Raw genomic sequence first — 12,346 nt, forward strand, 5'->3', positions numbered from 1 at the left:
GAATGTTGATCTAAACTATTCTTAATAAAGGGGCTTTCGTTTGAGATAAATCCAATATACGCTCGCTTTCTTCACTCTTAAGTTCAAATAAATCCTTAAGAGTGACTTGTTTTCTTTAAATACATGATATTTATATAAAATATATATTCTTAAAATCGTTAGGAAAAAAAATTTGGGGTAACCAAATAACAAGTTTATTTATTAAGCCAAGGCATGAAGGCTTGAGCATTTCGCCGCAAGTTTAAGCAAGTTTAACTATGTTTAAGAACGCAGTGTAAATTATATTTTTAAAAAATTTTATTTTTTTTGTTGTTAAAGTTTAAAATGGTTTGTATGTTTTGGATCGTTTTGATATGTAAATGTCAAAAATAATTTATTTTTAAAAAATAAAAAAATATCTTTAGCATGCATTTCGGTATAAAAAGTTATTTGAAAAGTAATTGCTACTATACTGTCAAGCACCCTTTAAAAATGTCTGGGAACACTTTAAAAATATGTGTGGGAACGCGGTGTAAACCATATTTTCAAAAAATTCAAAAATTTTTTGGGTTAAAATTTAATATGGTTGGTACGTTTTAAATGGTTTTGATGTACTAATATTAAAAATAATTTTTTAAAAATAAAAAAATATTATTAATATATATTTTAATATAAAAAATTACTTAAAAAATAACCGGATACCAAAAACACATTCTAAATATATCTTGAAAGACACTGGTCAGGTGGCATCTCGTCTTCCATAAGAAAGAGGTGTCTGAACCTAGTGCTGGTTAGAAAAGGTATCTTGAGGAAGGCGAGACAAATTCTTTGAAAAGACCACCACAAGTACTTCCCCGACAAAAAGTAGTGCAATAGTGAAAATCACAGAGACAATAACATAAAACAATTACCCAGGAAGCTATACTCTTAAAAAGTTAATAAGTTCCGTATATACATATTTTTGCTATTTATCTCCTTATGTTTAGTTTTTTTTTTATTATTTTATTATTATTAACGAGCTCCATGTATAGTTTTAATGAGATAAAAATGCTCTTGTTTTATTGCATATTCATTGTAATTAAATTGGTTTATAAGAGAATGAGTTAATTACATCAATGGATTTCATTAATTTAGAGAGTGTTTGGCTTGGTTGAACTAATATTTTTTTAAATTTTGATTTTTTTAGATTTGTTTTTGAATTTTTTAGATTATTTTGATATATTAATGTAAAAATTAAATTTTAAAAATAAAAAAATATGATTTTAATTTATTTTTAAATAAAAAACATTTTAAAAAATAGTATTTATTTTAAACACTCCCTTGGTACCGACTAAGTGTTTTAAGAAGTAAATTAAAATTTAAGAAGAAAAAAAATAGCACATTCCGAAGCAAATCCATCCTTCTCCCTGGCGAATGATAGACTTTGTTACCATTATGTCACTGGTAAAAAAGCTCCTCCATTGATGTATTATTAGGAATGTTTTTTAAAATGTTTTTTATTTTAAAAAATAATTAAAATAATAATTTTTTTATTTTTTAAAATTTATTTTTAATGTAAAAAATTCGACTTGAAAATGTTTTTTAATAAAATAAAATAAAATTGTTTTAAAAAGCTCATTTAAAACACAGAAATAACCAGTTGTAGGAAACACCAAGTAGTTTATTAGAACCGTCAAGTCGTCGTTATGTAGAAACGAAAGAAACAACGACAGGTCATTTGTAGTCCGGCTTTGGAATTCTCTTAAGCAAAACCCCTGTGCTTCACTTGGTTGCAGTTTCTGCAGGAAGGACGGACATGACAGGGCTTTCATTCTTTAGCTTCTAGATCATCGCCTGAACTCAATAACCTCCGTAAATCTAAAAAATCATTCAATCAGTCAAAGTTCCCCGACACAAAATTAAGAAACCTCTCAAAGCCCAAAACTGATCAACTTCAAAGGCAAACCAACAACACTGATGCTACTTTGACAGGTAATAATAGTCTTTCTTCACTAATCTCTCAGCTTAAAAAAACCCAACTCCAACCAAAAGGTTATTTCATAGAAAAGGAGCCTGCCTCGTGGATATTGGCTTGCGATACATTATTCTGCTGCCTGTCAGAGAAGTGTATGCCAAGAGAGGCAGGTGCATTATCGAGGAAACTCGGGGAGGGAGGTTACTTGCCTGACATTTCGACGTCTAACATCCCAGTGACTTGTTTGTTATAGGGTTTGGATGTCAATGAGACGTGTGGGATGTTGGATAGATTTATTGAGCAGGGTGCGAAGTTGGGGTTTAGCATTTACATTGAATTGATTGAAACTTTGTACAAGGCAGGAAGAGGTATTGAGGGTGATCCGTAATAGAATCAAATGGTCAAAGATGGACTTGTGTCAGATGTCTTTTCTTATAACATGCCAATTGATTGCTTCTGCAAAGCCAATGTGATGAACGAGGCAGCAAAGGCTTTCAAAGTGATGCAAGATAGAGGTATTTCTCCCAACCTTGTTACTGTTGCAGATGCTTTTAGAACGTGGATTGAAGCCAAATATCTTCACTTTTAGTTTGATAATTGATGGTCTTTGTCGAGCACAACAGGTTGATGATGCTTTAGGCTGTTTCAGTGAAATGGTGGAGTGGGGTATCTCTCTTAATGCTGTCACGCACAATATATTGATTCGTTCTCTGTATGTTAGAGGGGATGCTGCTAGATCAATGAAACTCTTGCTAGACATGCAAAAACATGGAAAAAGCCTTGATATTTTATCTGCATTTCTTGTTGGGGTGTCTATATTCTGCTGCAACCTAGTTGTTTGACAGATAACGAACAGATGTTCCTAAAAAATTAGTGATTTTAATTTGGGAGCATTAACGATAATTTTCTGATCCTTCACAGGGAAGGCAGACGAAGATGGGCCTCAAACAGGCACAGGAATTGCTGGCGGTATGCCTCAAACAGGCACAGGCATTGTAGATGCTGATCCGGCTGAAGTTGTTGCAAAAGCTTTGCTATGTTTCAACAATAAATCCGTTAGTGGGATCTTGATTTTATCCACCCATGGTAGGATACGTGCGGTCGAGTACGTTGAAATATGTTCGATTAATCATCGCTGCTTCACCCAGTGATCCTTTTATGTGCTTGTTTCTGACTTGCATATTAATGTTGCCTATTAGGTTTATAATTTCCTTCACTTCCCTCCACTGCTGGGTTAAGTACTTGCGTTTCTGGGAGCTGTCTCTGGTGTGGCCTTTCTTAGGCCTTGGTCTTTGTTCATTTTCTCTTTAGCACCAAAAGAGTTATCATGTGAAACGTTTAATCAGTGGTCAAAATATTCTTTCATGCTTCTTACGAATTGCTTTGGCATTGATTTTTGCTAAGTCCCGGATATACAGCAGCTATCAAGAAGCCTATAGATTGACCTAGACTGGTAACCTTAATGTGCTTCCTGAACATGTTGATCCCTACTGCAATGGACCGTGCCTTTCAGAGACACATTTGGTGCTCAACTGCATCGAAAACATCACGAAAAACTTTGTTTTCTATAATAAAGCCACCATAGAGGATGTTCGAGACACAATCAAGGCAGGATGTAGCTACGGTCCCGAAAGAGGTATTTTACTAGTTTATGAAGTTGTCATCTTGCTTTGGTTTCTTCCACAAAGTCAAATTCTGGTGTTGGTGTCACCCAGGTAATTTTGACGTGTCTGAGCACCTTCAAGCTGAACAAAACAATGCATACAACACCGCGAATCAGATTCTGCTAGGACTTGGCTTCATGTTTGCTTTGCCTGCGTTATTGCTTTGATATTTATTATGATGTCTGCAATTTGTGGTTGGAGGTTTCTTGTTTTCAGAGGGATTTCTCCCAGTTGAGATGTTCTGAGAGAGGAGACGAGCGTTATTTTTCGCTAGCTTGAAGTTAATGTACTCATTTTGGCACTCAGAAAGAAAATAACAAGTTATATTTGTGTCCTGGTATGTAATAGCAAAATGTGCAGTTTTGAAAGCTTGATTTGATGAGTTGCTGGAACTAAATTTTGTTCAAGCTACACAGAACCCTCTACAACCAACAATATGGATAACGAAGTTTTCTGTGAAGGAACAATGGGAAGTATACAAACTCCCTAGAACTCACAGGGGACTTTATTTTGCTACACACACAGGCTGCATACAAAAACCAATCTGCAGAATCTGTGACAGGGAACAATGGAAATCCAAGGAAAACCTTTGAGGTTTTCATTGACTTCATGGGATCTTAAAATTTCTTTTACTGACATGTTTTTATAAACTCAAAAACTTCAATAACACACTACAATATTAAAATATTTTCTCGTGATTCTTGGAAGTTGAAATGTTAAAATTATGCCGTAGAATATCAAAATTTTTAGAGGAAAGAAGTTCTGAATTTGTATAATTGATATTGTAATGCAATGTATTTTTAAAATTTTTTTTAATTAAATTAATATTTTATTTTTTGAATTTTTATTTTATTTTTAAGAACAATATACCAAAATTATTGAGAAATTATTTAAAAAACAAGTTGAAAATCAGAAGCAAACACGACATTAAATATAAACTCATTAGGCTTAAGCTATACACATGCTTAACAAGCTAAGAATTTTAGTTTTATGTCTATGAAAATCACATCTAGTAAAACTAATTAAACATTAATTTACAGCATGATCTAACAATCTTTAATGGAAATTGGGTTGTAGATGGTTCTGATCCTATTTACCCTTTCTCAAATGATGCCTTTAACTGTTTCATTAACAGAAGGCCTGACTTGGATCATCTTCGATATCAATGGGAACCACATTGATGCCACATTCCATGGTCTAAAGACAAATTCACTCAGTTCCCTTTAATTTTCATATGATCTGTATTATTTATATGTGAATAATTCAAATCTCTCTACAAAAAATAAGAATCTAAACTCTAGAATAAATAAAAAATGAGGCACAAGCTAAGAAAAATTGAAGGTAAAAAGAAGTTAAGAAAATAGATGCGAAGAAGGCAAACGAGCTGTTGTTTTGCACGTAAAAAAATTGCTATTAAATTGTAAAAAATAATTTGTAGTTTATTTTGAGCAATTTATTTTTATATATATTATTTTGATCTTTTTCATATAATTACATCCTTAAAAGGTATTTTTCTAAAAATATAATATTGACACACACATATAAGAAAATTTATTTGAAAATTAGTAAAACAAAAAAAAAATTGAAATTATCAAATGCTCAAACATAAATATGTGAATTTGTTTTTAACTTGGTTATGTCTCTGTCATTTTTATTTCTCGTTTATTAAGAGATAAAAAATAATTATAAATTATATAATTTTTTTTCCATAATCAAAAGTTTTATATGGGTTGTAGTAATTAAACCTATATTATAAAGACCATATAAAAAAATTTATGATGTTCAATAATCAACTACTAATATTTATTCTCAATAGATAAATAGACATAAAAAACTGAGAGAAATAAGGGAGAAAATAAAAAAGATATTCAGAGAGAAATTTCTCATTACTTTTCTTAGATCTTGAATTTTTTTTTTTCTTTTATTGTTTATCCATTCTTAAAATAAATTATTATTATTATTATTATTCATATTTATTTATTGGGCACCTTAAAATTTTACACAAGGCAGCACTTAATTTTTCCAATAACGCCGGGCCACGGCAAGGATGGTCATTACCGCGACTTTTAAGGGAAAAAAAAACCATATTAAACCTGCCAGAGCCTAACAGGAAGAGGCAAAGAAGCTCTCTCTCTTATTACTCGAAACGACAGAGCTTTCCGCTTTCCTGTACTTTTCTTCGCTACGAAGTCTAGAAACTGATCTCTGTAAAAACCCGTGTTCTCATCAAGGCAAACGTGAAATAATCCCCGGAATAATTGATCGTCAACGCCATGAAGATCAACGTCGATAAAATGTCTCGAAAAGTCGAAGTCGATAATCGGATTCCTCTCCGTAATTACTACAGAATCGCTGATAATCTCCTCCGTCAGGTCTCCTAAATTGCATTTTAATTCCAATTTAGCTATAATATCTCAACTATGCAACAATTTTTAATTTTTGCCCTAATTACTTTTTTTTGGCGTGTGTGGATTTGATAGGCAAATATACACAGAGAAGAGAAGAATGTAGTAGATTTGTACATAATGCTACTTAGATACTTAAGGTTAATATCGGCAAACTGCACCGTTTTTACCTTAATTTCATTTTTTTTAGAATTCATTTTTTTTGTGTTTTGTTCAGTTTGGTTTCTGAAACTATACCTTATCATCGAGATTACCAAGCTTTGTATCAAAAAGAAAGAGCAAACTACAAGAAAGTAAGTTTAATTTATTTTATATTTGTTCTTGCAGTTAGCTTTATGTTAATTGTGATAATTATTATCACAATTAAGTTGTGATTATTTTGTTATTTAACAGAGATCATTTGCGGTGTTAAATGAGCTTGAATCAATCAAGCCTGAATTCCATAGGCGAGTGGATGAGATAGAAAAAGCTTATTCAAGAACACAACAAGTCGAATTTAATGGTTCAGGAACATCTACTTTGGAATGGCCACCTGCTAATAAAAATTCTTACTCGAGCAAGGTAATTATAAAGGAATTCTCTTTTGATCTGCGCATTGTGGATAAATGATACGTGGCTTATTTTGTGTTATATTTATGTTTTTCATATGTTGTTTTTGTTAATTATTAACTTTGTTTTTGGTTTTAGCCCGTTGCTGTCACGCCACAGTCATCGTGGAAGTATGATAATAATCATACTCAAGGGTTGTATTTAGACATGTCGCGAATTGACAAGCAGTTGCAGAAGTTGTGAGTATAATATTTCAAGAATAGTTTTATTATTTAGAGACACGAGTCCTGTATTTTCTTTAGCTGTATGGTATTCAAATTGCATTGCTTTTCGTTGTGAAAGATATGTCTTTGGTTTAAGAAGGCTGACACTCATCGAATTTCTCATTTTGATGGTTGTATGTCTTGCTATTTCTACTTTTTTTTTGCCTGCGAACTGTGAATTTAAATGTGATGCGTAAGGGTATTGAGCTCAAATTTTCAGTAAGAACCACTTAATTATTTTTGAAAACCTGCAGGTCTGTTAGTTTACCTTTACCAAAGCAAGAGACTTTATCAAGACACTCGTTTTTAGGCCCAAATGGTTTCCGGGGCCAATGGTCAGGACCGAGTGCAGAGATAAAGGTAAAATTGTTGGCTGCTTCTTTTGTTTGCTTTTTGCACGTGTGTGCTTTCAATAAAACATGCAAAATCCATGGACTAATTGGTTTATTTTTATATGCAGGTTCAGTACCCTAGCAATGCTGACTTAACCTCTACTGAAAATTCAAGGTGAGGACTTTATCGAATCTGTTTAAACCTTCAGCTATGTTTTTCTTTTCTTGAATTTTGGATTATTATTGTTATATGTTGTGATGAATTGAAAATATTGAATGTGTTTCATAATACTTAGTAAGGTTTTCCCTAAAAAAATTGTGACTGCTTGTAACGTGGTGTTTTATTATGGTTATGATAGCCTGAATCAGGCTGGACAATATGATGCTATGGCAGTAAAAGATGCCAATTCTGCGGCTGTTGAATCTACAATGGAATCAGTTCTATCCTTAGATGATGGTAGATGGCCACGTCTGGCTGAGGACACATGCCCAACATTAATTAATGAAGCAAGGGAGGATCCTTTTCAGTTTGTTGGCATCAGGCAACCCTCCCCTCCTCCTGTTCTTGCTAAAGTGCAGCAGGAATCTACTCTGATTCCTTCATCTAAAGTTGCTGATCCAAGACCTGGACCAGCAAAACCTTCTGATGATGGATTGCCAAGCTCTAATTCCTATCAACATTTACATGTTGTAGGTGTCCAAATCTTTTTAATGTTTGAAAATTCATATTTAGGGGAGATCCACTATCTTTCTTTTTTTTTAAAAAAAAAAAGAAGTTATCATGGTCCTTTAATCTTTCACTTTAATTCTAGATTCTTGATCATTAGTACTTCTCTCTTATTATCCCCTTTTGACTGTCACTACAGCCTGTAAATTTGATGGAAGACTTCTTGAGATTGGCTCGGGCAAATACGGAGAAAAATTTAGAAACATGTGGTGTTCTTGCTGGTTCACTGGTAAGGGGAGCCAAATTTTTGTACAACAAAAAAATGTATTTTTTTCTCAAAGCCTTTAAAGTTCCTTAATTAATTCACTTCATGTGTTGTAGAAAAACAGGGTTTTTCACATTACTACCCTTATAATCCCAAAGCAAGAGTCAACTTCAGATTCGGTATGAGAACATTTTTTTTCTCAACTTAGCCTTTTATTTTATGTACTGTTTTTATCAAAATTATGAGGTTGCCCAAAATTCTATATGCTTCCTGCTCTACTACTTTCAACCAGTAAATCATTGAAGGGCAATTGTTGATGATTTCGAGTTATGAAATCTGTTAACTCTAGAGACATTAGGAGATTAGTTGACATTAAGATTATATGCACAAGAGCACATTGTATTCCCTTGTTGAGAGCATCCTCTTTTCCACGTCTCAATATATTTTGACTTGTGCATATAAATATACTATATGCGCACATGCATGAGTGTTTATCATCCCTCCCAATGAAAAGTGGAACTATTCTTCAGTTTAATTTCTGTTAGCATTATTGTCAAATCAAACAAGACCGCAATATACTAAGAACGCAGTCTAAGGTTCTTTGTTTCTTGTTTCTTTGGAAGATCCATGCCCACATTTTTGGACTCTAAATATACTATATGATGGAATGCAATTCAACATTATCACCTTAATTATGTGCATCTGACTTTGAAACATCATCTATCATAATTTCTTATTTTTAGGCCCCCTTTTTCTTCATGTCCATGCTTTTAGTAACATCACCTGAAACAATTGCTAATGTGCAGTGCCAGACATTAAATGAAGAAGAAATATTTGAAGTTCAAGACAAACTATCACTTTTTCCCCTTGGATGGATTCATGTAAGTATCTCAATAATGGCAAGTTAGTGTCAGAATTTTTTTTGACTTGGCTGTGTTACTACGTTTTCATATTTGTTGTCCTGTTAGAAAGTATTTGGCTAGATGTTAAATTTCGCCATCATTCTGGTTAGTTTTTTTACTCTGCATATTGTTGGTCTTGTTTTTGTTGGTATCATCCATAACTGCCTTCACATTTTGAGTAACTTGCTATCAGCCATTGGTATATAAAAGAGTTATGTATTTCAGTAGTGTTTGATTTGGTGCTTTATGTGTTACCCTTATTCGAGTTTCTTGCATGACTCTTCAGACACATCCATCACAGACTTGTTTCATGTCTTCAGTTGATCTGCACACTCACTACTCGTATCAGGTAAGCTATCTTTTTTGCTGCCTTGGAGTTTGCACTAATACATCCCTGGCTCTTCTTTGTGGGATGTCATTATTTCTAGTTCATTGGGCTGTTCTCTTTGAGCTTGCATACATGCAGCTAACTATGTGTGAAGTTTTTGAAAATTTTAAAGCTCTTGTGCGCTGGTTTTTCTTATTATAGATCACTGCTTAATCACAGGTAACAATTATCACTTAAGAAGTGGTTTCTACCACACCTTTTATTTCACCAATGCCCTAATTCTCCAATTATTTATGAACATACTAAGAATTGAAAAGAATATCAACATTTTGAGTTTTCGTTGTCTTGTTTGATCTATTATCCATTTGTTTTGAAATATAAGGTGTATTGCTGATCGACCTTTTTGCTTCCTGTTTTTTAGATCATGTTGCCTGAAGCAATTGCAATTGTTATGGCCCCAACAGATGAATCAAGGTGGGCTCCCCCCCCCCCCCCCCCCCCAATTTTTCACTTCACTAAATCTAGTTTATATAAATTGATTAAAAAATGTATGTTTAATAGCTATAAAGAATAAATGCATTCACTACTTGAACCTTATATTTGTAGATGTATTGTCATGAGGTTGCCTATTATTTGTGAGGTGTCGGTCAAGTTTTGAAATTGTAGTCACAGCTTGAACCACATGGGCTGGACCATGGTCCGTATCTTATCCTATAGTTCCAACTGCCCAGTCGGTGATTTGAAGATGTCAGTAAATATGATAATGCAGGGTTTAATATGAGATTAAAGATGACTTATGAAAGTATGCAGTTCAAATACCTATTAGGATCTACATGGGGTTGATTCAAGTGGTTAAGTTGATGCTGATACTCTTATAAGAGGTGTAGGATACGACACCCACTAACCACAAAATCCCATCTTGGCCACTTGCTTGAGCCATTAGGGCTGCAACTGTTGGTGTTGTTTCATGTAGGGGAGCTCTAGCCTAATGAATGTCTTGGACAAATGACCCAGATAACCCCTTGCAGAATCTCCCCCCCCCCCAACCCCCCTCTCTATCTCAGGCCACTAACAAATATATTCTGCTAGTGCAGTCCACATGGAATTTTTCATCTATCTGATCCAAGTGGTGTGTCAGTGATTCGTAATTGCCAGCAGAGAGGGTTTCATCCCCATGAGGAGCCTTTGGATGGGAGCCCGATTTATGAGCACTGTTCTCATGTTTACATGAATTCCATTATGAAGTTTGATGTTGTTGATCTTCGGTAAGCTTGCAAATCTCTTGCAGGAAGAGTCTCGATGGAAGTTTTTTTCTTCAGAACAAGTATGTATGTCAACATGTTGTAAATTCAACTGTTTCAATGAATAGAATGTTGCTGAAATGGAGCGTATACATTTGTTTCTTAACCACTGGATAGAGTTTCTGGCCTCCATGTCCAAGATGCACAGATATTACCTCACTGTATAAGATAATTTTTTTTGCAATTGATTGTATTATTGTCAACACGAGGAATCTGGCATTGTGTAAATAATTAAAATCGTTAGATGAAAGGTTTTGATCAAATATGTCAGTAATTGGACGAAGCTATTTTATTGTTTGGCTTCTGAATGCTAGCTTTTGTGTTGTTGACTTGTATTTGAGTGTGTTCACTTTCCAACAAGCATTCCAGAATGGAAGGCGCTGGTTCAAGGAGCAACGCACTGAACGTTTGGAGAAGGAAGCTGTATCTTTGCTTGTGCTTGATTTGAGGGAGCTTGAGAACACGTAGCCTGTAGGTCAATAATCTATGAGTTTGCATGGTACAAAACGCTGGTTACACATATCACGGTCATGGCGAGGATCTGGACCGCCTCTGTGTCATGAAGATTTTATATGGGGAATTTTTATGATCAGCCGTGCTGCAAGTTGTCAGGGAAGGGGAGAGATGGCCTGCAAGAGCAGTTATACTGAAGACCTCAATCCTTGGTTTCACGTTTGGCATAATTCCTCGTATTCTTCGTTCTACCGTTGCTATGATGAACATCAATAAGTTGAGACGTTGGAGGATACTATTAAATTATAGGAGAAAACTAGGAAGAAAAACTAGAGACTACCTCTCTGATGAGAGACTGGTTGGAGCAATGAAAAAGATTGGTGATCTAACAATCATGATACGAGTGTTCAATTGAATGAGCATTCTTGCAAGCGTTGGTGGGCACGAATGGTTTTCAGTACAACTGTTACAGTCATCGGTTAAATCTCAAGACAATCTATGGCCTCGCTTCTCCAGCCTTGCATGTGACCTGCATCAATGTTCGCACACAATGATATTGACTTTTAGTTAGATGGTCCCAGTCTCTTCCGTTTGGGAACTTGCAACTTCTGAATACCTTTTTAATGAATTGACGCATTTCTTTTCTCAATACCCGACAAGAAAGAGAGCAAGGGCATAGGTTTGGTTTGTTTTTTCCTTCATTTCTTCTCTTCATTATTGTTTGTTGGGTGAGTGCCAAAGTGTGGATGCTCATCTATGACAAAATAATTCTTCCTCTTCTTCGTCTTCCTTTTTTTTTTTTAAAGAGAGTATCATAGGCTAGTTCGATAGTCTGCGCTCATCATACTAAATTCTCTATTCTCGAATAAGGCTTTTAATAAAAGGGCATGCCCTAAAATGTGTGACTATCAATATTAGTAGGCAAAAATTTAAAAATCACATAAGAAGCATATCTCTTGACCCGGCTTTTTACTAACTCATGGTTAACCATGAAAAAAGTCTTTCTAAAAGGATTAGTGCTAAGGGAAAATACTAACGAGTAATCATGATCGATTCATCCCAGGAGGTAGAATACCGTAGTAAATATCAGTTGTGACAAGAATGAATGGCAATTGAATACTTTTCGTTTCGTTTTTTTTTTTAATTTTTTTAATTGAACAGGAGAACTGGTAGGGCAGCGACGACACCTGTATTAAACCTAGCACAAGCCTTTACTCCGAGGAGAGGCTCAACGGAGCAGATCGCGATGTGGCCAAGATGGGGCAAAAGGAATGTAGGAGGGCA

General features: G+C 34.4%; 2 protein-coding genes across 5 annotated transcripts; both read left to right on the plus strand.

Annotated features, from left to right (window-relative positions):
• The first annotated feature begins 1,691 nt into the window (after positions 1-1,691).
• LOC133696955 (uncharacterized) lies at positions 1,692-3,969 on the plus strand. Of its 4 annotated transcripts, none has more exons than XR_009842782.1 (4): positions 1,692-1,950; positions 2,187-2,448; positions 2,855-3,569; positions 3,649-3,969. XR_009842782.1 is itself a non-coding variant. In XM_062119255.1 (4 exons), exons 1-3 carry the CDS (start codon positions 2,331-2,333, stop codon positions 3,138-3,140), a joined length of 291 nt encoding a protein of 96 aa, XP_061975239.1. In that variant the 5' UTR covers positions 1,692-2,330; the 3' UTR covers positions 3,141-3,569; positions 3,649-3,969. The 4 variants fall into 4 exon arrangements, 2 of the variants coding, with proteins under 2 accessions (XP_061975239.1, XP_061975238.1); XM_062119255.1 differs by having other exon boundaries at positions 1,692-2,448; positions 2,855-3,019; positions 3,133-3,569; XR_009842781.1 differs by having other exon boundaries at positions 1,692-2,448; positions 2,557-3,569.
• Positions 3,970-5,671: 1,702 nt separating this feature from the next.
• LOC133697799 (AMSH-like ubiquitin thioesterase 3) lies at positions 5,672-10,872 on the plus strand. The gene is made up of 14 exons (XM_062120580.1): positions 5,672-5,969; positions 6,078-6,142; positions 6,220-6,295; positions 6,396-6,563; positions 6,690-6,790; positions 7,069-7,174; positions 7,275-7,321; positions 7,506-7,836; positions 8,013-8,102; positions 8,195-8,257; positions 8,885-8,959; positions 9,267-9,329; positions 9,730-9,782; positions 10,403-10,872. Exons 1-14 carry the CDS (start codon positions 5,871-5,873, stop codon positions 10,575-10,577), a joined length of 1,512 nt encoding a protein of 503 aa, XP_061976564.1. The 5' UTR covers positions 5,672-5,870; the 3' UTR covers positions 10,578-10,872.
• Positions 10,873-12,346: the final 1,474 nt, after the last annotated feature.

The sequence above is a fragment of the Populus nigra genome, chromosome 6 (assembly GCF_951802175.1).
Source record: "Populus nigra chromosome 6, ddPopNigr1.1, whole genome shotgun sequence".
Lineage (NCBI taxonomy): Eukaryota > Viridiplantae > Streptophyta > Magnoliopsida > Malpighiales > Salicaceae > Populus > Populus nigra.

Coding starts and splice junctions, on each gene's coding strand:
- LOC133696955 (XM_062119254.1), top strand. CDS start 2,331: ATGGTCAAAGATGGACTTGTGTCAGATGTCTTTTCTTATAACATGCCA. Junction 2,449..2,854: donor CAAAGTGATGCAAGATAGAG/GTATTTCTCCCA, acceptor GATCCTTCACAG/GGAAGGCAGACGAAGATGGG.
- LOC133697799 (XM_062120580.1), top strand. CDS start 5,871: ATGAAGATCAACGTCGATAAAATGTCTCGAAAAGTCGAAGTCGATAAT. Junction 6,564..6,689: donor AAAATTCTTACTCGAGCAAG/GTAATTATAAAG, acceptor TTTTGGTTTTAG/CCCGTTGCTGTCACGCCACA. Junction 6,791..7,068: donor GACAAGCAGTTGCAGAAGTT/GTGAGTATAATA, acceptor GAAAACCTGCAG/GTCTGTTAGTTTACCTTTAC.